This window comes from Propithecus coquereli, unplaced genomic scaffold (assembly GCF_000956105.1).
Source record: "Propithecus coquereli isolate 6110/MARCELLA unplaced genomic scaffold, Pcoq_1.0 Scaffold706, whole genome shotgun sequence".
NCBI lineage: Eukaryota > Metazoa > Chordata > Mammalia > Primates > Indriidae > Propithecus > Propithecus coquereli.
Window position 1 is genome coordinate 487,255 of NW_012153130.1, and position 24,286 is coordinate 511,540.

The 24,286-nt window shown below is 54.3% G+C and overlaps 1 protein-coding gene across 1 annotated transcript in view; it reads right to left on the reverse strand.

Moving 5' to 3' along the window:
- The window catches only part of DNAH17 (dynein, axonemal, heavy chain 17), a 118,607-nt gene that overhangs the window by 83,595 nt on the left and 10,726 nt on the right, over positions 1-24,286 (reverse strand). The window contains exons 11-24 of the mRNA XM_012661317.1: positions 21,243-21,508; positions 20,308-20,503; positions 19,284-19,430; positions 15,679-15,787; positions 14,539-14,642; positions 14,117-14,257; positions 11,308-11,451; positions 8,944-9,126; positions 7,924-8,178; positions 5,878-6,047; positions 5,068-5,290; positions 3,591-3,707; positions 3,368-3,454; positions 1,869-2,021 (exon numbers count right to left, since the gene is read on the reverse strand). Of these exons, the coding sequence (XP_012516771.1) occupies positions 1,869-2,021; positions 3,368-3,454; positions 3,591-3,707; positions 5,068-5,290; positions 5,878-6,047; positions 7,924-8,178; positions 8,944-9,126; positions 11,308-11,451; positions 14,117-14,257; positions 14,539-14,642; positions 15,679-15,787; positions 19,284-19,430; positions 20,308-20,503; positions 21,243-21,508 (2,295 nt within the window). The remainder of the gene's footprint in view (positions 1-1,868; positions 2,022-3,367; positions 3,455-3,590; positions 3,708-5,067; positions 5,291-5,877; positions 6,048-7,923; positions 8,179-8,943; positions 9,127-11,307; positions 11,452-14,116; positions 14,258-14,538; positions 14,643-15,678; positions 15,788-19,283; positions 19,431-20,307; positions 20,504-21,242; positions 21,509-24,286) is intronic.

The following is a 24,286-nucleotide window of genomic DNA, read 5'->3' on the forward strand; positions in this document are numbered from 1 at the left end:
TTGTCTATGTGGGAAATCCCTACAGAATCTACCAAAAAACCTCCTAGAACTAGTGAGTGAGTTCAGCATGGTCACAAGATAAAAATAAACAAATATTAATCACATCTGTATATACCCAAACAAACATGTAGAAACCAAAATTTAAGATACAATACCATTTACAATCACTTTAAAAAAGAAAAGACAAGAAATACTTAGGTATAAATCTAACAAAACATGTAGAGGAACTTTATGCCAAGATTAAAAAATACTGATTAAAGAAATCAGAGAAGGGCCAAATAAATGGAGAGACACACGATGTTCATGGACTGGAAGATTCAACATAGTAAAGATGTCGGTCCCCCCGAAATTGATCTGCAGGTTTAATGCAATTCCTATAAAAACTCCTAGAAAAAATAAGTTTTTTCTAGGCATAACAAGCTTATTCTAAAATTCATGTGGAAAAGAACAAATCCTAGATTAGCAAACCAATCTTGGCCAAGCATAAAGTGGGAGGAATCACACTCCCGGATATTAAGGCTTCGTAGATCACCATGGTAATTGAGATTATCTGGTATTACAGAGGGACGGACACAAAGACCAATGGACCAGAGAACCTATGAACAGCGCCAAGCTAATGTGCCCAACTGATTTTCGACAAAGATGTAAGAGAAATTTAATGGGGGGACGGCCTTGTCAACAATGGCGAGGAACAATCACTCGTCCATAGGCCAAAAACGATGAAGCTCAACCTAATCCTCATTCCTCGTGCCAAAATTAACTCAACGTGGATCATAGGCTTAGATGTACGACATAGCACTATAAAACTTATAAGAGAAGATCTCTGGGATCCAGGGAAAGAGTTCTTAGATTTGGTACCAGACGCATGATCCACGAGACAAAACGATGGATAAAATGCATTTCATCAAAATTTAACACTTTTGCTCTGCAAAAGACCCTGTCGAGAGGAAAAATAAACAAGCCACAGACTGGGCGAAACTATTTGCAAACCACATATCTGAGAAAACTATTCATAGTTTCTAGAATAGATAAAGAACTCTCAAAACTCAACAGTAAGAAACCAACAAAAAAATCCAGTTAGAAAATGGGCGAAGACGCGAGCAGACAAAGTTTGCCAAAGAAGACATTCCGCTGTCATGCAGGCACGTGAAAAGACACCAGCATCGCTGGACGGTAGGAAACGGCATTGCTGTGGATTCAATCCGCAGGGTCTTTCTTTCTAATGGATCAAGTGGGCTGAACGTTTGTGTCCCCAGAATTCACATGTTGAAATCCCCGCCCCCAAAGTGGTGGATTGGGAGGTGGGGCCTGTGGGGGTGATTAGGTCACGGGGCAGAGCCCTCATAAAGGGGATTAGCGCCCTTATGAAAGGGTCCCCACAGAGACTTCTCGTCCTTCTGTCACGTGAGGACACAGTGAGAAGGCATCACCTATGAGCCAGGAACTGGGTCCCCACCAGACACCGAATCTGCCTCGACCTTGGACTCCCAGCCCCTGGAACTGTGAGAAATCAATGTGTGTTGTTTGGGAGCCACCCAGGCTACAGTGTTCTGTCATGGCAGCTCAAGCAGACCGAGACAAGTAGTATTTCTTATTTTAAAAAATTTTTAACAGAGAGGTGAGATGTGAGCAACAACAGGGCGAGGGGGAGGAGAGAAAAGAGAGAGGCGGCGGAAGGTGAGACTACATCTGCGTACAGAGACATGCTTAGTGGAGTGACCCCATCTCAGGGACCTTTGGGTGCCTCCAGGCAAGACCAGAAAACCTGTTGCGTTCTTACAGCCAAACGGTGCCTGGGGCCTTGCCTCTTGTCGCCAGGTGTGGCCGCACGCAGAAGCCCCCCAACCTCCCGGCCACCCTGTGCTCACCATGACGATCATGTCCCAGAGCTCCTTCAGCAGGCGGACCTCCCGGTGGCAGGCTTTGAGCTGCTTGTAGTCTGGGACTGTGACCTCGAACAGGCCCCCGGACTTGGACAGCGCCTCCATGGTGCTCTCCATGGACGCGATGCTCTTTTGTTGCTGGGGAGGCAAAGTGGCTGTCAGCAGGGCTGCCGTGCTCAGCGGCACCCCATCCCCCTCCTGGCGTTCTGCCCCCTCCCCTCCACTGGGGTGTCGCACAACCGAGGCAACTTCCCACCAGGAGGCCGGAACTGATTTTAATGGATGTGGTACAAACCCCTCCTTTCCTCCTGAGATTTCCCGATTTCCCAGCATTTCCCCCATTTTCATATGTTTATAAGTGACGCATTGAAAACTGGAAAATCCAGATAAGCAAAGAAGAAGAGTCATCACAAATCCCATGACCACGAGCCGACCGTCATCAGCATCATGGTGCTGGGTAGTGCACAAGCGTGTGCACGGAAGCGTGTGCTAAAAGGGGCGGCCGTGGCAAGGCGGGTTGAGCGTGCGCTCGACGGCCTCACTACTCACTAACTGCGGCTCCACAGCCTCCCTTGGGTGGCCACGGGGCACCCCTCACTCCAAATCTCTCAGACGGTCCAGCCTGGGGGTGCGTGCTCTGGAGACGGGACGGAGAGAATGGTCACGTCTACATCTGGGCTCGGGAATGTGACGTGAGAAAATGGCCGTCAAGAAGGGTGGGAGCAGGACCTTCTGGAATGGTAGGCTTTGGAGCAGGAGGCCAAAGAGCAGAGGCTCGGAAAGTGTGGGGGGACCCTAGGGACACGGTGGGGTTCATGTTTGCTTGGGCCTGTGGTGTTGCTGAGTGAGGCGGAGGTGCAGGCTGGGCTGGTCCCGCAGGTCCTGGGCATGTGTGGGAATAAAGCAGCACTGGCGTGTCCCCATTGTGCCCAAGAGGCCACCCCTCGGCCCCAGGTGTACCACAGGCTCCTGTCCCATGATAGCCCACGGGGCCCGAGCTCTGTGGATTGCGAGGTCCAGGGCCACGTGAACTTGCACGTTGGATGCTGACCATGAACTCGGACAGTGGGAACGGAGTGGGACACAGGTGAAGCTTGGCCGCCACTGGACGCGGTCAGCCAGGAGAGGAAGGAGTCAGGGATGGCATGTCAAGCCCAGGTGACAGGAAACTGCTGAATGGGAACAGAGCTGGGGACACAGGAGGCAGAGCAAGGCTGAGGAACGGGCTGTTCGGACAGCATGAGCGGTGGGCCTGGGGTGGAGCTCTTAGCAGCAAGACGCGGAGGGGAGACCTTGGCTCAGGGGGATGCCGCGTTTGCGTGTTCAAGTGCACGCACGCTCACGCACACACACTCACGCGTGGCCCAAGGCCACTCTTATCCAAGTCACGTTCCTGGACTTGGCAGAATAACAACTCGAGAGAAGAACAGAAAACAACGAAGTTCCTGGAGTGACTACCCAATCTCATCCCTGAGCAAAAATACCTTATTCAGGGACTTGTAGGGGTCGGGGTCACTGAAGGAGAAGGGGGCCTCTCGTCTGAACTTCTCCCTGAACTCGTGCTGTTTGAGCTGCGAGAGAACAGCACAGAGACACAGTGGCTCACGGGGTGTGTCCCATGCCCCGCCTGTGGCCGGGACACACGTGGGGGCCACAGTCCCGCACCGCACTGCATCCCCCCGGGCTGAGACCGCCGGGCCCCGGCACCTCGAACTGCTGGCACTTCCGGCGCAGGATGTTGACCTCGTTGGCCTGCAGGGGGGCCACGTTCTGCTTCACCTGGATGGCCAGTTTCTTGGTGTTCGTCCACTGCTCCGGCAGCTCCTGCAGGGGCAAGAGCCGAGGGAACTCCTTTCTCTTTCCTTTTCAAAACTATCGTGGAGTATTTAGAGGCTCAGAGAAAGCTGCAAAAACAGTGCAGAGTCCCGCGTACCCTCCTCCCAGCCTCCTAAACGGCGGACCAGGAAGTTGGCGTTGGTGCGTCTCTGTTAAATAGACAATGGAACTTAGTTTTCGTCATGTTTGACGGATTCGTGCATGAACCCACGTGTGTATGCGTGTGCGTGGCCCCGTGTGGTTTTATCCCACATGCAGATTCCTGCCCACTGCCGCGGAGGAACTCCCTTTGTATTCCACACCCCCGGGCCCCCTCCCTGGCAACCGCTGACCTCTCTAATTTTACCGTTTCCAGAATGCCTGCAACAATCAGATGAATTTTTGCATTTTCCAAGTTCTCCACACTTGGGCAAATATTGTACTTATGATATAATCATAAAACATTTTAAAGAAAAACAATCCCAGCCCACGAACAGTCCCTGCAAATGGAGGAGACTTTTGACGGCCCCAGCGGTTTCTGTCTGCAGGCCTCGAATGCCACTGCTTCCGCCTCAGTTGCCCCCGGGACTGGCCACACCCGCTCCCGAGTCCTAGCTGGGCGTTGGGCAGGGTGCTGGGAGCCTCTTGCTGTGGTCAGTTACACAGCAGGCTCCAAGCAGGGCCCGGGCAGCAGGGGGTCAGCCCCTTCCCTCGCATCACCTCCTGTCACTCCCTGGGCTGTGGGGTGTTGGGTGCTGGCTAGAGTCAGTGCATGTGGGCAGGGGAGTGGGCCCTGCGTGTGGCATTGCCGGACACAGATGGGGAGAGGGAGGGAGAGAGCATGTGGTCTGGGGAGAGGTGGGAACTCCAGGGCCAGACATGGCTGGGTGGTGGCTTCAGGACACAACCTCTCCGTCCTTCCCAGCCCAGCCAGCACACACACCTTCCGTACCGACAACTGACACTGCCTAAAGTAGCTTTTGAGCGCTCTGCAAACTCGAGCCCCTCCCCTCCAACCGCCTGCTCTCTGCAGGGTCTCCTTGGACCCTGCGCTCTCTCCACCATCCCTGGCACCCAGCTCGACCGGGCACTCAGGAGGAGATGCAGGACACGAGGGTGTTTCCAACCCAACAAAACACCAGCCAAATGCAGGGAGCACTGGTCCAGCCATGAGGCCGCCCCTGGGGCCCCTGTTCCCAGGGAAGCACGCTCTCTCTGCTTCCCCACTCCACAGGGGTCCAGTGTCCAGTGGGGGCCTGGCCTGTGGCGTCCCCGTGGTCCTATGTGACGGCCTGGTCTCCCATCACACACTCCTCTGGTTGCGCCTCCCACGGCCCCGCTCCCTGCTACTACCTGCCCGCCTGCGTACCTGCAGCTTCAGGTGCATCTCCTCCGGCATCTCCTCCCCGTAGGACTTGAGCAGCTCAATGGTTTGCTTCAGGGGCTCAAACATGTTGTCGGTGGCCACCTGCCTCTCTTTGACCTTCATCAAGTGCCCCATCACCTCCACCAGGCCGTCGTAATCCCCCTCCTTGAGGGGCTTCCTTAAGCCCGTTCTGGCGACTTTCATGAAGGCTTCCAGGTCGGCGAGGCTAAGGAACAAGGCCACCATCTGAGACGGGCCAGTCCTCCTGGGCCCACCCCCTCGGTGGAGGGGAAGCCTGTCATAGGAGGTGGGTGGCAGCTAGGGCACCTGGCTGTCACACGAGGCCTCACTAACTTAGCTCAAGCCCAGCACGAGTCCCAGCTAAGGTTACATCTCAGAGAGGCTTTTGCTGGCCTCCCCAATGGAACTCAGCTGGGTGACATGTAGCATCGTGCACGTCACGGCCCTGATGGCTACCTGTAATTCCACGGCTCCTGGTCTGTCTGTTCAACGGCAGCCTTCCCTGCCAGGCCCCAGGCTCCTATAGCTTTGCAAAGCATCTGGCGCTGGACACAGTAAGCGCTCAATAAACAGGGGCTAGAGGAAGGAGTGGAGCACTGGCTCACGGCCAGGTGACACCTTTCTGCTGGGACCCACACTTGGCGAGGGGTTCGCCCCAAGCCTGACCTCCACCCCTACACCTGACCCGGAGGAGGCACCCGACAAACACCATGAACTCAGGTGGGTGCCCTTTGCGGATCTCTTGGGCTCTCCTAGCGCCAGGAGGCAGGCGGCTGTGGTCCCCACGCCCACCTGTTGACAACGTGGTTACTCAGGTGCCGCTTGAACATGAGGCTCCAGCGCTTGATGGTGCTGAGCAGGGCCTGCTTGAAGGGGCGGCAGTCACACTGCAGCCAGCCATGGAACACCTTGGTGTTCTCACACTTGGACACCTCCTCATACAGCTTCTCGTAGGAGTCGATCTGGAAAACACAGCCACCACCCGCCCGTCAAGGCCCGGAGCCTGCGGGGGTGTCGGCTGCTGTGGGGGTGGGGCCTCAACAGGCAGGTGCCCAGGCTATGCTGGGCATGGGGGGCTCGTTACCAGTCATGTTTCCTTATCCAGTGCCCCAGCGGTCCTTCCAGCCCCAGCAGTCAACTCCAGAGTGGCATGCTCTGCCAGAAAGCAACAGAACGAGCAATGCCCCAGCACTTCTGCAGCAGAACAGGACACAGGCTTCGAGAGGCTCCCAAAGGGAACCCCTCGACTCATCCTTCTTCATGCTGTCGTATAGCCCAGGGGCTCTCGAACTCCTCCAGCCCCCACACCCTGTGCGGCAGAATCATCACACATTGGGAACAGAGTTGGAGGTTCACGTATTAACTATGTTTCCTTATTTCTGTATTCTTTCTGCAGCTGTCAGATGAAATGTTTTGTAAATGTCTGTTAGGACCATTTGGTCTGAAGTGCAGTTTAAAGCCAATGTTGCTTTTCTTTTCTTTTCATTAGAGATGGGGTCTCACTCTGTCACCCAGGCTAGAGTGCAGTGCTGCAATCATAGCTCACTGCAACCTCTAACTCTTGTGCTCCAGCGATCCTCCAGCCTCAGCCTCCTGCGTAGTGGGGACTATGAGTGCATGCCACCATGCCTGGCTAATTTTTTTTTTTTTTTTTAAGAGATGAGGTCTTGTATGTTATCCAGGTCAGTCTTGAAATCCTGGCCTCAAGCAATCCTCCTACCTCAGCCTCCCAAATCACTGCGATTATAGGAGTGAGCCACCATGCCTGGCTAAATCTAGTTTCTTTGCTGATTTTCTGTCTGGCTGATCTGAGAGTGGGGTGCTGACATCCTCAACCATTGTTGTATTGGATTCTCTTGCTCCCGTTAGAGCTGATATTTGCTTTATAAACCTGAGTGATCTGGTGTTTGGTACATATATGTTTAGAATTGTTACACCCTCTTGCTGAATTGATCTGTTTACCATTACATAATAACCTTTTTTGTCTCTTTTTACTGTTTTTGACTCAAAATCTATTTTATCTGATATAAGTACAGCTCCTCCTGCTCGCTTTTGGCTTCTGTCTGTGTGGAATATCTCCCTGTCCCTTCGCTTTCAGTCTATATGTGTCTTCACAGGTGAGTTTCTTTTAGGCAGCATATAATTGGGTCATGGTTATTTTTTAAAATCCATTCAGCCAATCTATACCTTTTAAGTGGAGAATTTAATCCATCTACACTCAAGGTTATCACTGACAGGTGTTGTTTTCTGTATTATTGATGTTTTGACACCTGGGGCCTTGCTGGCCCTAGAGGGACAGCCCCTGCCAGGCCGAGCTGACTTCTAGAGACAGCAAACAACTCACCTGGGAGCAAACCAGCCAACTAGAGCCCATGTCTCCAACCACCCCTTTATCAGGTTCTCACAGGGTCTTACACCCTGGGGCTCTACCCACCTGCTCTAATCACCCCAGGGCCAGATACCAGATAACTCAGGACAGTCCCTATAGCCCAGAGCCTGCAGAAATTATTCAAACTAGCCAACCCTCAGCCTGCTTACTCTGCCCGTTCCTTCGTGGAAACCATGGTGCAGGCTCTTGCCCGTGTTTGCCCTCATTTCCTCTGACTCCCACCTGGCCCTGGAGCTCCCCTGCACAACCCTGCGTGGCGTGGTGTGCCCCTTCCTTGGGAGCAGTGGGTAATGAGCTGTCTTCCCAGTGGCAGACATCTCCTGACCTGCTGGCCTCACCAGATCTGAACAACAATAAAACCTACACCTGAAAGCAATTCACCCAAGTTTTAAATCCTTTACTGGAGGATTCCAGAGATGAGGATGCCAGCGGGTGAGGTTTGCACGCACCTGCTGCTGGAACTGAGCGAGGGTGGGCGGCGTCTTGGGGGTGGTATCATCCGTCCGGGTGTCCAAGTCCTCCGAGGTTGGCGGACGCCCAAAGATCAGGAAATTCTTCATGAACTCCTGCGGGTCATCTGTCCAGAGGTAGGAGTACCTCTCGAAGGAGTCCTGGTACTCCTCGGCCTCCTTCATGGCGTTGATGACCAAGCTGGACAACTCCTCCTGCATCTCTATGAGGTCTGTCATGTCCTCCAGGTCCGTCTGAGGGGGGCAGGAGAGATGCAAACAGGTGAGGCGTTCCGCCTGCCTTCGTCACTCAGATTTGCTCTCCCCACCGTGGAAAGTGGCTCTCTGCCGGTGGAAGTGTTGCTAAGCTCTCACAACAGGACACGGGAAAATTTGCGGCTCATTTTTATAACTCACAGATGTCGTATGAACGGTCAGGAGCTATCAAGGCTACTTCCCCCTTCGCTGAGCATTTAGGTCTTTTTTGAATTTTGTTTTACTGTCATGCGAACAGACAAACACACCTCCTCCAACCTCCCCTCCTTGGAGAGCTGAAGTTCCTGTGACTCTTGCACCCCCAGGCTCCAGCCTGGCACTGCATGGGGCTCGGTGGGTGTTACCAAACACCCTGGAGTAGATGGAGGCACATTTGTCACAGTGCCCAAGGGCCGCGACATTCATAGTGTTCAAATTACAGAACGGAGTGACCATCAGGAAGTGGGGAGGATCATGTTTTTCATCGTGCTGGGGTCGGGGTGGGGGAAGGAAACCCGGGCAGTCAGCAGGAGAAGCCACTCTGGGTAGGAGGATGGATTGGGGAGTGGGGAGCAGGGGGTTGGGTTTGTCGTCCCGGGAACCTGACAACGTGGAGACCCCAGACCCCCTCACCACATCCAGAACTATCATCACTAGAAACGTGCATGTCTAGGCACTGCCCAGGTGGGAAGGCGAGTCCAAACCAGGAAGGCAACTGACGGCCACGTGGGAGAGTGGGGAGGGCTGTAGGAGGCCCAGACTGACCCTGTAGCTCATTCTGTTCTTGGCCAGCCGGGGGATGAGCCTGGCCACGTTGTAGATGTCGTTGACCAGGCCCTCAATCAGCGCCAGGAAGCCGCGCTCTGAGCCCACCTCCAGAGATGGGTTGAAGGTGAGCCCGTCCTCATCCAGCTCCATGTGGATCTCGAACAGGGGCGCGACACTCTCCTGAAACAGGCCGGCATGGGGTCAACACCTCTGCCCTCCAGCGAGCGATTCTCAACACCCAGATTGCCCACTCTGGGCTCTGGCCAAGGTGTGGCTGCCTCCCGCTGGCCCGCACCGCCTCAGGGAGCACACGCCTCGGGGAACACCCTGGCCATCCATACCCAGTGCACAGCTGTGATGCCAAGAGCAGGCTGGGGCAGGCCAGGGCAAGGCCTCAGCTCCAGGCCTGTGTCTGCCACTTCCAGCTGTGTGACCTTGGGCGCATTGCTAAACTCCCAGTGTGCCCAGATAAATACAAGGACCATCATTTTACAGACGGAGACATCGGTTGTTTCCATCCCTCTGGGTTATTGTGAGGACTCAATGGACCAATAACGTACAAAGTGTGAACAATGGTGGCGGGACAGGCCCTCACGCCGTCCCTCGGGAGCTCTGTGTACGAAGCCTGCGCACGGCCGTGTCTCCGTGTGCTCTCAGTGCCCTTGCAAGGCCGTGAGGCTCCGTGCACGGCCTCTTTGTGAGGGGAGGGATCGAGGCCAACTCCAGTGATCCTCCCGCCAGACCAGCAACTCTGGGCCGAGCCTGCAGGTGGCTGTGGGATCGCACCGTGGCCGCTCATCTTCCCCTAAACACAAGTCCCCATGGGCAGTGGACACGCAGCCCCCGCATTTCCCCACAAGCAGGGGAGGGCTGTTCACTAGTGTCCGAATCAGGTGCTGCTTGGCACGATGGTCGACCGTCACGGACTGAGGTGACAGACTTTCTTTCCTACAGACTCGGAAGTCTGCTCCTGCCACAGGGCCACCTGCACGCAGGAGGGCTCCCTGGAGTTTTTTAGAAGGACCTTTTGTTACCAGGGCATCCTCGTAGCTTTGATTGCGACTCTCCTCCTTGTGTTGCTGTTAAGACTAGTTAAGTTCATCGCTGCCACGCTGCACCGCTGGGGCTTCTCAGTGAACCTCACAATTGGTAGGGACCACTATTTTCAGTAACAGAATTTGGGGTCTGTGACCGGTTACCAACCAGCCCCTGAGACATATGTCCTGGGCTCAACACAATTCATTCACCCTCTGTGGCCTGTGCACATCACTGCCATGGTCCTTTTGTCCTTTCCTGTAGGTGGGCGGAGTGTGCTGGGAGGCCTTTGACCTTGCCCCCCCGCACCCCCCGGCAGTATTCAAAATCATCCAGGAACCATGATAACCAAAAGGCACCAGCAGGGAGGGGTCGTCCCCGTGGAGAACACTGGGGAACACGTCTCCATGGGCCGCGTCAGCACAACCCCTTTGCCGGCCTGGTTCATGCTTCCACAGCCCAGCGGAGGCTTGAGTAGGTCGGTGGCTGATGTTGCTGACAAGACCCACCATCAGCACGGGTGGGGCAGTGGTGCCCACTCCCCGCTATCTGTCAGCAAGGGAGGACGCTCTCAGATCCACTGCGGTTTTCTGCAGTCAGTGTATGTTGTGGTAGATTCAAGGTGACCAGCTGTCCTGAGTGCCTGGGACTGAGCAGGTCCTCAGGATGTAGGATTTTCTATTGTTTTCTTTTTTTAGAGACAGGGTCTTGCTCTGTCATCCAGGCTGGAGTGCAGTGGTGTGATCACAGCTCACTGTAGCCTCCAACTCCTGGGCTTCAGAGATCCTCCTGCCTCAGCCTCCCGAGTAGCTGGGACTACAGGCGCCACCAGGCCTGGCTAATTTTTCAACTTTTTGTAGTAATGGGGTCTCGCTGTGTTGCTCGGGCTGGTCTTAAACTGCTGACCCCAAGCCATCCCCCCACCTTGGCCTCCCAAAGTGCAGGGATTACAGGCATGAGCCACCTCACCTATCTAGGACTTTCAGTTTTAAAACCAGGACAGGTTGGTCACCCTGCCGTGGGTGGGGAACCTGCAGCCTTGGGGCCCCATGTGGCCTTCTGGATCCTTGAGTGTGGTCTTTTGACTGAATCCAAATTTTGCAGAACAAATCCTTTTATTTAAAGGGATGCAGCAAAGAAAGATGAAGATTTTCCTGCCTCCTTTGGTGCTTAAAAAAGAACAATCTTGAGATCAGAAGGCCGCAGGTTCCCCACCCCTGCCGGAGTGATTGCCTACACTTTCCTCAGGAAATGACCACCTATAGCCTCTGCCATAGACCTGGTCCTGTGTTTATAGGAATATATATATAAATACTTATAACTTACGTCTAAAACCATGTTATCCATCAGGTAATTCAGAGATTTGCGAATGAAATCATCGAATTCGTCTAAGACCATGTTGTCGACGTAGTTGACGTAATCCTTCCAGGGCAGGCTCGCCGTGTCTGCTCTCAATAGTTCTGCGTTTTCCTGCAAATGGAAGCACACGGTCAGCTGTCGTTTCTCTGGGTCACGCATTCGTTCTTTCTTTAGTCAACCTGTCCAGTGGCTCTCCGGGCCACCCTTGTCCTTGCTCACACATGACAGGCACACGGGTCTGCTTGGAGCTTCCAGGTGGGTCTCTCCCACACCAGGGCTCCACACAGGCTGCTCCCTCCCACGCTCGCCAGGTCTGTGTCTTCTCATCCTTAAGGATTTGGCTTAAATGTCACTTCTTCATAAAGGCCCTCCCTGAGCACCCCTTCCATTTACCCATCCGCACACCCACCCACCCATCCATCTCAGGTTGGGTTCCCATCCCTTCCCCTGCCTGTATTCCCTCTAGCCATCTGTTATCTATGCCCACATGGCACAGACGACCACTCTAGATTACTTTATTTACTCATCTTTGGTCTGCATGCCCTTTTGATGCCCAGCTTCACAAGGGCAAGGCTTGACTGTGCTCTCCAGTGCTGCGCCCCTAGCACTCAACAGTGTGCTTGGGACCGAGCAGAAGCTGGTGAATGATGGGTGGGTAGGTGTGTGGGTGGGTGGTTGGATGGATGGATGGATGAAGAGAGGGTGGGTGGATGGGTAGATGGATGGGTGGGTGGGTAGGTGGGTGGCTGGATGGATAGATGGGTGGGTGGTTGGATGGATAGATGGGTAGATGGGTGGTTGGATGGATAGATGGGTGGGTGGGTGGATGGATGGATGGATGGGTCTATGGGTAGATGGATGGGTGGGTGGGTGGATGGGTGGTTGGATGGATAGATGTGTGGGTGGGTAGATGGATGGGTGGGTGGATGGGTGGTTGGATGGATAGATGGGTGGGTGGGTAGATAGATTGGTGGATGGGTGGTTGGATGGATAGATGGGTGGGTGGGTAGATGGATGGGTGGTTGGATGGATAGACGGGTGGGTGGTTGGATGGATGGATCTGTAGCATTGGGTACTAGGGGAACACAAAGATGAACAGGACTCAGTCTGTACCCTCAGGCAGTTATATTCTAATAGGAGAGAGAAGATACAGCCTCAAATAGCTTCATTGTAAGACACAAAGGAACGGTTCAAACGTCCTGGGCAAAGATAACGGAGCCGACGGGGTGGCTCACGCCTGTAATCCTAGCTCTCTGGGAGGCCGAGGCGGGCAGATTTTTTGAGCTCAGGAGTTCGAAACCAGCCTGAGCAAGAGCAAGACCCCGTCTCTACTAAAATTAGAAAGAAATTAATTGGACAACTAAAAATATATAGAAAAAACTAGCCGGGCATGGTGGCACATGCCTGTAATCCCAGCTACTCGGGAAGCTGAGGCAGGAGGATCGCTTGAGCCCGGGAGTTTGAGGTTGCTGTGAGCTAGGCTGACGCCATGGCACTCACTCTAGCCCGGGCAACACAGTGAGACTCTGTCTCAAAAAAAAAAAAAAAAGATAACGGAGCCCGTGCACAAAGGCAATGCTGCCCCATCAGGGCTGGGGAGCGGGCGGGGCTCTGCCTCCTTGCCCAGCCTCCTTCGTGCTCTGAACCTTTCCCAGCCCCAGGCCAAGTTTCTCTCTTGTGCTCTGTGTCCAGCACTTCTGAGAGTGTTAATAAGTTAATTGGTTAACTCTCCCAAGTCACATTTTTGCAGTTTAACATTTTAATTTAATGGGACCTTCTGACAGCATGGCAAGGCGGGGAGGGGGAGAACCTAGAAATGAGGCAGGGTGGCTTCTGTTCCAGGCCAGTCACTCCACTGGGGTGACGACCCTCAAAGCAATGACGTGACCACAAGGACAGCCAATAGTAGACCATCCCCCAAGTGGGGCCGGCTGGTCTGTCTGCATGTGGTCACCTACCATCGATTTGCACCGCACTCTGCGAAACCTGAAAAGACTGTTCCCGAAATACCTCGAGCTTGAGGGAGAATTTTCTCTTTTACAGGTCAACGCAAAGCTCTACCTTTCACCCCCCTCCTCGGAGATAAGCTAAAATGCAAGCTCAGTGAAATGACTACCAGGTGAGCAAGGAAGGCACGAAAAACCCCGGGCTGCCAGGAACCCACGCAGAGCAATCAGGAGTCTCGTCTACTGTTTTCACTCTCCCTCTGAACGTGCACATGAGGGCTGCCCCAGAGCTCGGCAGGGACGAGACCCGCGGACCCTGGAGACCACTGGCAAGAAGGCATAACCTACGTTCCAGGTAGCAAAGCAGGCGTGTGCCGTCACATTCCGCCCATCTACACGCGTTGGCAGCAATGTGGCCTGCACACACATCGCGTGTTCTCTTCCCGTGCTACTGTTCCTGCCCACTGGGGCTGAGAAACCCATGGACGCCAACACACACCCCCAGGCCTGCCCACAGCAGCTCGTCCCGGGAAAACAAGGTTTGTTGACCTAGTGTGAAGATGTCACTTGCCTATACCAACTTCGTGCAGGGTGGGGGCTCTGATCCCCTCAGAGTAGGGCAGGGCAGGCACTAGCCAGAGGCATCGGGCTTCTGAGTGTGTAAGGAAGACGGTCTGCTGCTTTAGGATAAGCCTCTCTCGGGTTAAAGATCACAGACTCCTGTGGCTACCAAAATACATGTCAGTCGTTTCTGTGAATCGCTCGCTCTGCCTCCGCCCCTCCCCTCGGCCCAAAGCACCGGCTCCCACAGCCTCCCGGTGCGTCCTCACCGCAACCATGGCCTGGATCTTCAGGCCGGCGTCCTTCACCACTGTGTAGCGCTTGTTGAGGTTGATCACCCTTCCGTCCAGGTCTAGCAGGGCCTCTTTTTTGTTGTCCTTTCTTTCAAACAGTGGGTTGGCCGACCAGTCCTGGAAGGAAAACGCGGGAGTGAGAAAAAGTGTTTTGGGGAAAACGCTTCTGGTCTCGCTCCTTTGCCACGTACGTTTGGCGTGAGCGTCCTCATTCCTGGTGACCATGCTTCTCCCTGCCCTTGGACCACTCTGACATCATTGTCCAGGACCAGAGCGTTAAACGGTGGGTTCCCACTGCACACCTAGCGCACTTTACATGGGCCTCTCTGCGTGGCCCCGTCTGCCCAGGACACCCGCGGCCTCCGCGAAGCCTGCTCCACACTCCGCAGCCGGCTCACCTTCATGGCCTGCGAAATCGCGTCTATGTTTTGCTTTGCTTTTTGCATCCTGTTCTGCAAGTTATGTAGAATTTCTCGCATCTCTTGAATATATTGAAACACACCTAAAATATAAACATAAAGGAATCTTACAGAATGAACAATTCAGCAGGATGAAAACTTGTCTTGGCTAAACACTCATTGTTACAAGACAGCCCTTGGAAAGTACTTCTCCTGTTCTAGAACATGATTTCCAGAAGAAATCACCGAGGGTTCCCTGAAACGAAATGCCGAGCAACAACGTAGGCTGTGTCTCTTTGGAAATGGGACTTTCTTATCTCCAAATACGTGGATGCCTCACTCCACTCAGGAGCCCGGACTGCTGATGGTCACGGCCCCACTTCCGGAGCCCCTGCCCCTCCAGCCGTGAACCTGCAGCCAGGAACAGGTCACTGCAGACACTTGAGCTTCCTCCCAAAGCTGTCAGGGCCTGGAGCAACCGGAGAGGAGGTGTGTTCTCAGGCAGAAGGGGGAGGAGAAAAGCATGACCTCTGCACAGAAAAGTCTAGAAGGACCCTGCTTTCAGGGAAACGGACAGTGACACCTGGTCCCACCTTCCAGTTGAGACAGTGGGGGCAGGACACAGCAGAGGGGAAGTGACCAGGTGGCAAAAGGCAAGTGGGAAGGTCTTGGAACAGAGAGGAGCAGTGGCAGGGAGCCCGTCAGCACCGCGGCGGGGCTGGGGGATCAGAAGTTGGAGGTCTTCTGCCTGGTCCGGTGGTGGGATGGAGGGAAGAGGGGGACTCATGGCTACACCTCTATCTACTCTGCCAGCATCAGCCCTGAGCCAGCTGGGATGTGCACGCTGGTAACACGACAAAGGGCGGGCCTCGGCAAGCCCAGTTTGTAGACTTTGGAACCGCTTGGCACTGCCCAACAGCCTTTGCCCGATTCCATTTGTAAACGACACAAACGGGCTCTTTTTGGCCCGGGCAAGCAGGCAGAACTAACTATCCTTTAGCGTTAAATGCAACCCTGGTGCAGTTCAAGCAGTTCCACGAGGCCAGGAGGCAGAAGTGGCCGCTCGGGGGTGTCTGAGGACAGATGCTGGACAGGTTGGACCCCCACGCTTAGTAGGGGGGATGAGTGTGGCCTTGATACCTTCACCGTTCCAGAACAACGTCGTTTCTGCGCTCAGCAATTTGATGTCAATTGCTTCCAATTCTGACTTTATCAGTGGAAATTCTACTTCTTTCACAGTAGTCTTTATCTGCAAAACAGAAGCTACAGCTTTTGTTCCAGACCTGACCAGATGTTAAATTGTTCTGTGGTAGGATTCTTACTACTCAGTACCAGCCAAGCCAGTTATGATGAGGGTTATTTGTTTGAAAATATATATAAATCATATTTCAGGAGATTCCTATTTTTAAAATGATTTTTATCACCAAAGATTTGTGTACATATTTAATTCTTAATTATCTATGGTTTGGGCTAGAAAAAGATGGAAATAGTAAAACATAAAAACAGTGAGTGTGTGTAGTCCCAGACATTTTGTACTTGGCTTAGAGTCAGAAAAAGAAAATCAAAGAAATACGCGTGGATCACTGAGAGTTTCTGGGCTCGGAACCTCTCCTTGGTCATAAAGCTAAAGCCCAAAATCTACTTGTGCGACAGGAAACCCGGGACCTGCGGAGACGCTGTTGTTCCTGGATCGGTGTTAACAACAGGGCGGGTTCTGTACAGTCTCAATACAGCCCTACCCTCCTCTAAGAAATTAGTCTGATGCTTGAAAACCTGAATTTAAAAACAGAAAAAACAAGGGAAAAGTTTTTATAAATGATTCCCTTAAATAACAAACACCATTCGAGCTTTGGAACATCATTCTTTCTGGCAACACGTTGCTTCATGTAGAACTTTCCAGGGACACCTCTCCATGAAGTGAGGGATTCTGCAGAACTGAGGTCGTGCGTTAGATGCTGACCATTCGCCTTCAGAGTGATTCTTTACGTACATTCGGTGCTTTGAACGGCGCCCCACGCCGATGCCGGTAACTCTCGGCAGAGGTGGGTGGGGCAGAAGGGAAAAGCGTGAGAGACGTCAGCAGTGGAAAACCAGACAGAAGCAAAAGCAGCACCTACGGGGTTACAGAGCAGGACACGGCGCCATAGGATTCCACCTGTCAGGGGTGGTTGTTAAACAGCTGCAGGGACAGTGGCCTCTTCCCGAGTACGGAGCCCTCGCTTTGACCACACATCCTGAGCAAGATAATCTCATAATGCACCTTCTTCGTGTATTTGTGACCAAGTCACTGTACATGGAGCTCAGGAAGGGAGCCCTTTACACAGAATTCAACCGCTGGGAAAGGAGCTAAGTGACAAATGATGGGACAGTGGACACAGACAGCAGGGCCCCCTGGTGACTGGAATCCAGGGTCCCCTTCAGCCCTTGCCCACAACTCACGTGGCTACTCGGGAGGGCAATTTATTGACTCATTGCAAACGGCCCCCAAAAACAGCTACGCATCATCACGCCCTCGCAATCACCAGAATAGCAAAGCTGGTGGCGACGCCGTCCAGTTACTGTGCCTTTGTATCGTTCTTCAGCAGCCCAGGTTGTAAACCTGGCAGTGTCATGGGGGGCAACACTCTCAAGTGGTCCCTCAGACATTCCAGTAGCTTCCTTGAGGAGCCATGTCCACTGTGGTCGGGCCGTGTGGAGGCCCGAGATGTCCCCCAGTGGGAGAAGATGCGATAAGGGGAGACACGTGCCAGAAGGACCCAGGAGCGTCTTCAGAGGGGAGCCCGGCGTGCGAGCTCAGCTCAGAGTCTGACGCTCCTGCGTCCCACCAAGCCTACGTTTCTGTTAACAGAGCATCATCGTTTGCAGTCGAAGATAACACGGTCTATGGATTGGACGTTGCGTGCTTGGTTGGGTTCTGTTTGGAACACAGTAGCGAAGAGTCAGTTTTTGCTTCATCTTGAATATCACTTGTTGGATTTTTTTTTCCTGGTTACAGAAAATCTTTTGGGTTGACCATTTTCCTGCATTACGGGGCATTTTCTCCGCACGCCACGGCTGGGTGTCCCAGGGATGGAGGATGCTGGGCCCGGGGCAGCTGGTCTGGGGAAAGTGGACTCAGGGGAATCCATTGGACAGACACGGGCACTTGGCAGCACAAGTGAGGCGATTAAAATTTTATGTTGCAAACAGAATGAACGAAAAAGCTCACTTTATCCTGGACACAGTTCTGGTTACACTCCAACCTGCCCTGATTCTCCCGGGGAGTAGGGAACGGACCCACACTTGATTCTTTGGTGGCTGTGGGTGGACAAACGCACACGACATTCTGAGCTGGCATACTCTGCCACCCTGGGCTTCCGCAGCCTGTTCAGGAAGGAGGTCGCTTCTGCTGAGAGCAGTTTCCTCAACCTCCCCACAGCCGCGCTCTGCATCTGTGACATTCCAGCCTCCTTTCCAGAAGCATCTAAGGTGGGCGCTGACTTCCTGGGCTTTGTCTTACGTGGCGTTATCCGGTCACCATCCCCTACTCGGACAAGTCCTCGTCAGTAGAAACGCCTTCTGAATTCTCAACATCACCGCTGCCATGTCCTTCTCTCCAGGTCGGAAGGTGCCTGGCGTGGCTGTGCTCGTTGTGCTCGGAGACGGGGGTGGACCCAGCATTCCTCGCGCGCTCCGTACCAAACCCCGCCGGCCCCAGCTCGCGGACCACATGCAGTGAGACTCGACCTCCACGGTTGCACGAGGCAATGCCTCACAGTAAACCTCTCCCTATATGTCCCGTGGGTTCTGTTTCTCGGGAGAACCCTACTGCAATGGCCCTGAACCACAGGGCGCAGAAGCCTCCAGAAGCCGTGAAAGGCCGGGAGACAGACTGTCCCCGGAGCCTCTAGGGCAACAGCCTGGCCACTGCCTTGACTTCGGCAGAGTGAAACACACTCGGGAATCCGACCTCCAGAGCTGGAAGGTGACAAAGGTGTGTTGTTGGTGGTACTTTGTCACAGCAGCAACAGGAAACGAGCAGTGTCCACATCTGGACATTCCACTGTGGCTCCGGGGAGGGTCGAGGTTGTGTGGCACGGTGGTCACCTTTTCCAGGATCTGGGTATGGGGTCGGTGAGACAGGGGGTGCCCGGAACGGAGACAGGCACTGCAACCACCTGAGGAGCCCCACGGCCACGCTCCCCACCCCTCCGACTCCTGACTCAGCTTCCAGCTTTTCTTGCTGGGAAGGGCCTGGCCCCCCCGAGACTAATCAGTTACGGGGACAGCCTTTGTGATCACCGTGTCCAGGTGGATGTCAGGAGTCGAGACTGAGAAGGAACCTTAAACCACAAGGCTGAGGGTGGACACCACCCTCCAGGGCCTGCACACGCAGCTGCCTCACTGGAGGCAACAGGGACACGGGTGACCTCGTCCCATCCCCGCACACTAATGGGAGTACCAGGAGTGACGTGGAAGGACTTTAACATTGTCCGAAATATATTTAGGAGAGTAAAACTCTATAAAGAATCACGTAACATCAGCCCAAGTCAACGGGAACAAGGTTTCCATCGTCAGTGGTTTGAGTTATCACACCTTTGCTGCTGCTATTTTGTGAATAATGAAGACTGGCTTGAACCACATTTGAATATTAAAATATGCTCATTATTCTGTCCTACTTGGAGATCTTACACCAGCATTTGTTCTAAACAAAAACCGAAACTTGGCAAACACGCACACGCACAAAATGAACCGCGCCAACCCACCTCGTTATACCAGCCCACGATGAGCTCCAGGTTGCCCACAAACTTGCGGAAGGTTTCGTTGTCTGAGAACAGATTCTCTGCACTGCCTGGAATCTCTTTTTGTTGCTGGAAATTCAAGTACTTGACTTCTCTCAGAACCGCCACCAACTAAATGGCAAAAGAAGATCAAGGAACATGCGGGAAGAGGATCTCAGCGGTGCAGCGCTCAGCAACAGAAGGAAGGTCTGTCCCTGGGACGCCCATGCAGCCAGGGGGTGTCAAAGTTGGCGGGAGGCAGTGTTTGCTAGCGGGATGGGGACGCTCCAGCCTGCCTGCTGGTCGTGACCCCGAAAGCACTCATGTCATCACTGTGGGAAGCCGACATCATCACAACCTCCTCACCTCTGACCCCACTGACGCCCGCCCCCAGGTCGTTTGGAGAAAGGCTTCAGAGCTCCGCCTGGGTCCTCCCTGGGACCTGCCTTTCCGCTCCTCCCACCTGGCTATGAGGGAGAGACCAACAGTGGGCGTCTCATCCGCCAGTGCTTCTGTCCACAGAGCTGGCTCCCTGCCTGTGTCCAGAGAGGGCCCCTCCTGCTTCTGTCCTCTGTGTCTGTCTGAATCATCGGGTTTTAGCCACGGAGCACGCGCCCGCAGCCCCCCAGCGTGACCTCTGCCGGCTCAACCGCCCTGCTCGGCCAGCACACTTGTCTATGTTCGGCAGACTTTTTTTTTTTTTTTTTAAGTTTTCAAATTGGTGTTTCTTCTTGGGATCACATGGAAGCTTCTAAAAACGGTGCTCACTGAAGCCCCTGTCAAGGATGCTGCTGTTTTGCCTCATACCTTAAATATATCCTGGACGTACTTCAAAAATAAAGCTTTAGGCTAACTATGATAGAAATATCAGCCTCCACAAATACACACTGCGGGGGGAAGGGAGTCGGCTCGGGGCCATGCTGGGCCCTCGGGTCTCTGCCGTCCCCCTGCAGCGGGACCCCAGCTCCCCGGGGACGCCCTCTGCGCGGCCTGCCCTCCAGGCACCCACCGCTTTGCTGAAGTTGACTCGGACGAGGTCTGTGGTGGCGTCGCGCTGGATCAGCGGCTGCCCCAGGTTGAAGCTGCAGTCCTGGTCCACCCTCTGCACCCACTGCCGGTAGATCCTCTGGCGGCAGCCCCCCAGCAGGGCCATCATCTCGTCATACTTCTGGTAGACCAGCTTGGCCTCCTCGCCAGACAAGACCCTGCGATCAGAGTCGGGTGGAATGGTGAGGCTCCAGGCCTTGCTTGGACGTCGTGTTCAGGGTCTCTTCCATGGCCCCCACCACGGCTGCCAGGGCTCGGGGTGCCAAAGCAGCCAGACAGCCGGCCGTCTGTTTCTTTGAGGCTGACAGACTGAATGTGCAAAGGGACAAGGGCCAGACCAGATATAAAAGGAGAGTTGTGACCCGCCATCAGCAGCAGCCAGCCGGGAAGGCAGACGATAAACCACGTAGCAGTTGGCCCCGCACGGCCAGGACTTGGCTGAGAACTGCCGGCTCCCTGATGTCTGCCCTCCCTTCCACCTTGGGAGCAGCCCCAGAAAAGCTGTACAACGCTGCTAGCTGGTCACCCAGCAGGCCCCGCGTCCGGCCAGCTGTGCCAGCTTCCCCAGGCCCAGAGCATCCCTGTTTCCTCTGCAAAGCTTTGCCCTCCTCTGCCTGCGAGCCGCTGGCACACGGCAGTGGCCGTGGCAGGGCTGACTCTGCATTCCCGTTGGGTGGTCTTCATTTATTTCTACAAGGCTGACGGCCAAGGGTGAGGACAGGCCAGACCCTTCGGAGCACATCCACTAAGAAGGCATTTGGGAGGAGAGGAGACATGGGAGGGATTTTGCTTTGGGAGGTAAAGGTTCGGCCCGCAGGAAGCGAGGGCTGTTGGGGCTGGGATGGCCTCTCTTCCTCCGTCCCCGCCCCGCACGTCGTGGCCGTGGCTGTGACTCACGGATGGTCGATGTGCTTTAGGTGCTTCATGGACACCTCCAGCCTCTCCTGCAGCTCCAGGCTCCACTTGAGCTGCCCGGCCACCGGGGGCATGTTTTTGTGGATCGGGGGGATGTTCCCCTCCACAGAAGCTGCCATCTGCGTGTCGTACAAGATCTTGGCGTTGTCCAGCTCGGTGTCGAACAACTCCAGCATGACCGAGTACCTGGGCACCACCTCGGCGAGGATCAGAGGCCGCTCCAAGAGGCTCCCGCACATGTACAGGAGCTGGGGAGAACGGGAAGAGGTGACTTGGCCAGAGTCCCCGCCCCGTCCCCATCCTCGTCCCCAGCCTGCAGAGCAAGAGAACACGTGCCCTGTTGAAACGAAAGGATTCGTTTGAACATTTCCCTGCGCGGCAGCGGGTTAGGCAGACGCCTCTGTGACTTTCGTGTTGATGTTTGCGAGTCCCCAGATAGTGGCTCCTAAACCAGCAGTGCAAACTAGGTCCCAGGCTAGAAAAATTTATTCTGGGCCCAGAGAAATCATGATTTGGGTAAGGAAGATTCGAACAATTAAAAAACACAACTGAACCATTAAAAAATAGCCACAATGCTGCGTTTGTATAGCTAGACTTCCACTCCGGTAACCAGATGGAGAGATGTTATACTCGCAAGAAGTATTGCTCTTAGGAAGAGCTCTGTCAACCTCAGGGACGTGCCCAGACAACGCAAACCACCATTGGGAAATTTGTTTAGCTCTGAAAAAGTTTTGGGGGAACCAGGGACAGACAAAGGGGGAGGGGAGCACAGAGAGGGAAGATCTTACACAGGGTCCCCTGATGCCAAACTGGCCCGTGCCGGGTGTCAGTGCAGAGCCCCGCGAGCTTCCCGGGCTGCCGAAGCAGAGGACTGCGCACCGGGGCGGCCCGGCTGGAACTGCCCGAGTGTCAGATTGGCCCCCGACTTCGGCTTCAGAAACATGACCACTGTCCCTAAAAGTGGCTGTTGGAGGAAAGACTGAAACATGACTATGAAGAACGGGAGCGAGATCGTTCAGGCCCCCGAAAGCCTCACAGGGCAGGCACGGATCCGCGGGAGGGTGCGGAGGGTCTGGGAGCAGCCGGCTGCCTCCGTCTCCACAGGCGCAGGGCAGCTGCGCACAGGCGAGGTGGCCAGTTTCTTCCCCCCACCCCCCAAAATTGACATGTGGCAGTTGGGAAAGATAAACGTTTCTGTTATTGGTTTGTGACACTCCTGGTTTTTCTTTACCTTGTCCCTTTTTCCTTTCTTCTTTTCACATGTACATAGTTTTTGGCCTGCGGCCTCTGGGAAGGAAGCTAATTTTATCTCCTGCCAGGAGGAGGTCATGCGGAAAATTGCTCTAGAACTTTCCTGGCTGCATGTGACTTGCTGGCAGTGAGAACTCGTTTGGGGACACGCAGGGCGCGGAGAGGACTGGAGGGAGGGAAACTCCAGGGGCCTAATTAGAGCACAGGGTTGTCAAACATGGAGAGAGATGTTCCCAGGGTGAGGAGAGACATGAGCAGATGGAGATGGGAATGGTCTGCAAGTTATTTCCATCCATTTTGCCTTTTTGTTTTTCTAGCATAAAGTTAAAATTTCAAAAAACGACTCTTCCCTTTTAAAGCACAAGAGCCGATCTCAACCCTAACAGCCGATGTGCTCCGCGAGAAAGCCTGGGGTGCAGCAACCGCGTCTGTTCACGGGGGGCCGGTTCTGTCCCGCAGGGCCGGTTCTGTCCCGCAGGGCCACCCAACTCCTTCCCCGGGGCTACGGGGCAGTCGGCCCCTACTTGATGCTGTCCTCTGTCTGTTCCTCCCCTTGTTCCAAAGCAGATTTATGGGGGTGAAATTCCCATGTACCTCTGGGACACGAGAAACTCTGGGGACTCATCCTGCCCTGGCCGGGGGACAAGTACTTAACTTCTCTGATCTTTCTGGGCCTGTTTCCTCATCCACACAGCTGGGAGGAGCAGCACCTCCCGTGGGGCTGGTGTAAGGACGGGGAAGGCGGCGGCGGCACCACCTGCCTGGCCTGCCCCGTCCACGCGCTCTAGCCTTGTCTTCAGTCCCAAAGACCCAACCACAGGGGAAGAACTGGGGTCTCCAAACTCTTCTTGGGACCCTTCTGCACTTGGGTAACCCCGAAAGCTTCAGGGCTGCACACCTGTGGGACTGCCCTCGAGTGGAACTCCCTCCCGACAAGGTCCAGAATAGCCAGGCCACCCAGCTAGAGCCGGTCCTGCACCGCAGGAAAACCCAGAAGTGCCTGCCTGTGCTGGGCTCCATTCCAAGTGAACTGGAATCAAGGCGCCTGCCCTCAGGGAGTTTATACTCCAGCTGGGAAGACATCAATACACAGTAGAATACAAAACCAAGTGTTAGTGTCAGCCCAGAGAGGGAAGAAAGCTGCTACTGAAGGGAGGGAGGGAGGCCTCTCTGGCTGGTGGCATTTAGTTGGAGGCAGGAAGTGAGGACCCTGTGACCAGCGATGCAGCGTTCTGGGTAAGGATCTTCCCGGGAAGGGAACAGTGACAAAGATTCTCTGCTTGGCCAAACTGGCTCCTGACCCTCCTCCTAGGCCCGTCTGTGCACATCCTTGTAAAATCCACTGAGTCAGCTTAGCGGGAAGCCCCATCCTCCGTATCTGACCACCCTCGGCCACCCGCCAGGGGATGTCTGGTCACCCTGGCCTGTCTCAGCAAGAGCCCTTCTGGGTTGGTTTGGCCAGAATCCCCCAACCCAATTTCCCTCCTGGTAACTTTCCACCCACTGACCCCACCTGCTCCTTGGCTATAAATTCCCACTTGCCCCTCGGCGTTTGGAGTTGGGCCCGATCTCTCCCCCATGCCAGGCCCGGCTGAGGGGTCCCTGTACCTTCGACATGGTCCTAAATAAAGCCTGCTTTACCTTGCTTTAACAGTATCACTGAATAATTTTTTTTCTGTAATGAGAACAAGAAGGTACTGTATTAATTTGCATTCATTGATATTTTGCCTCGAGCACCAAGAGGATCCAAGACTTAATTGATCATTACATTTGCA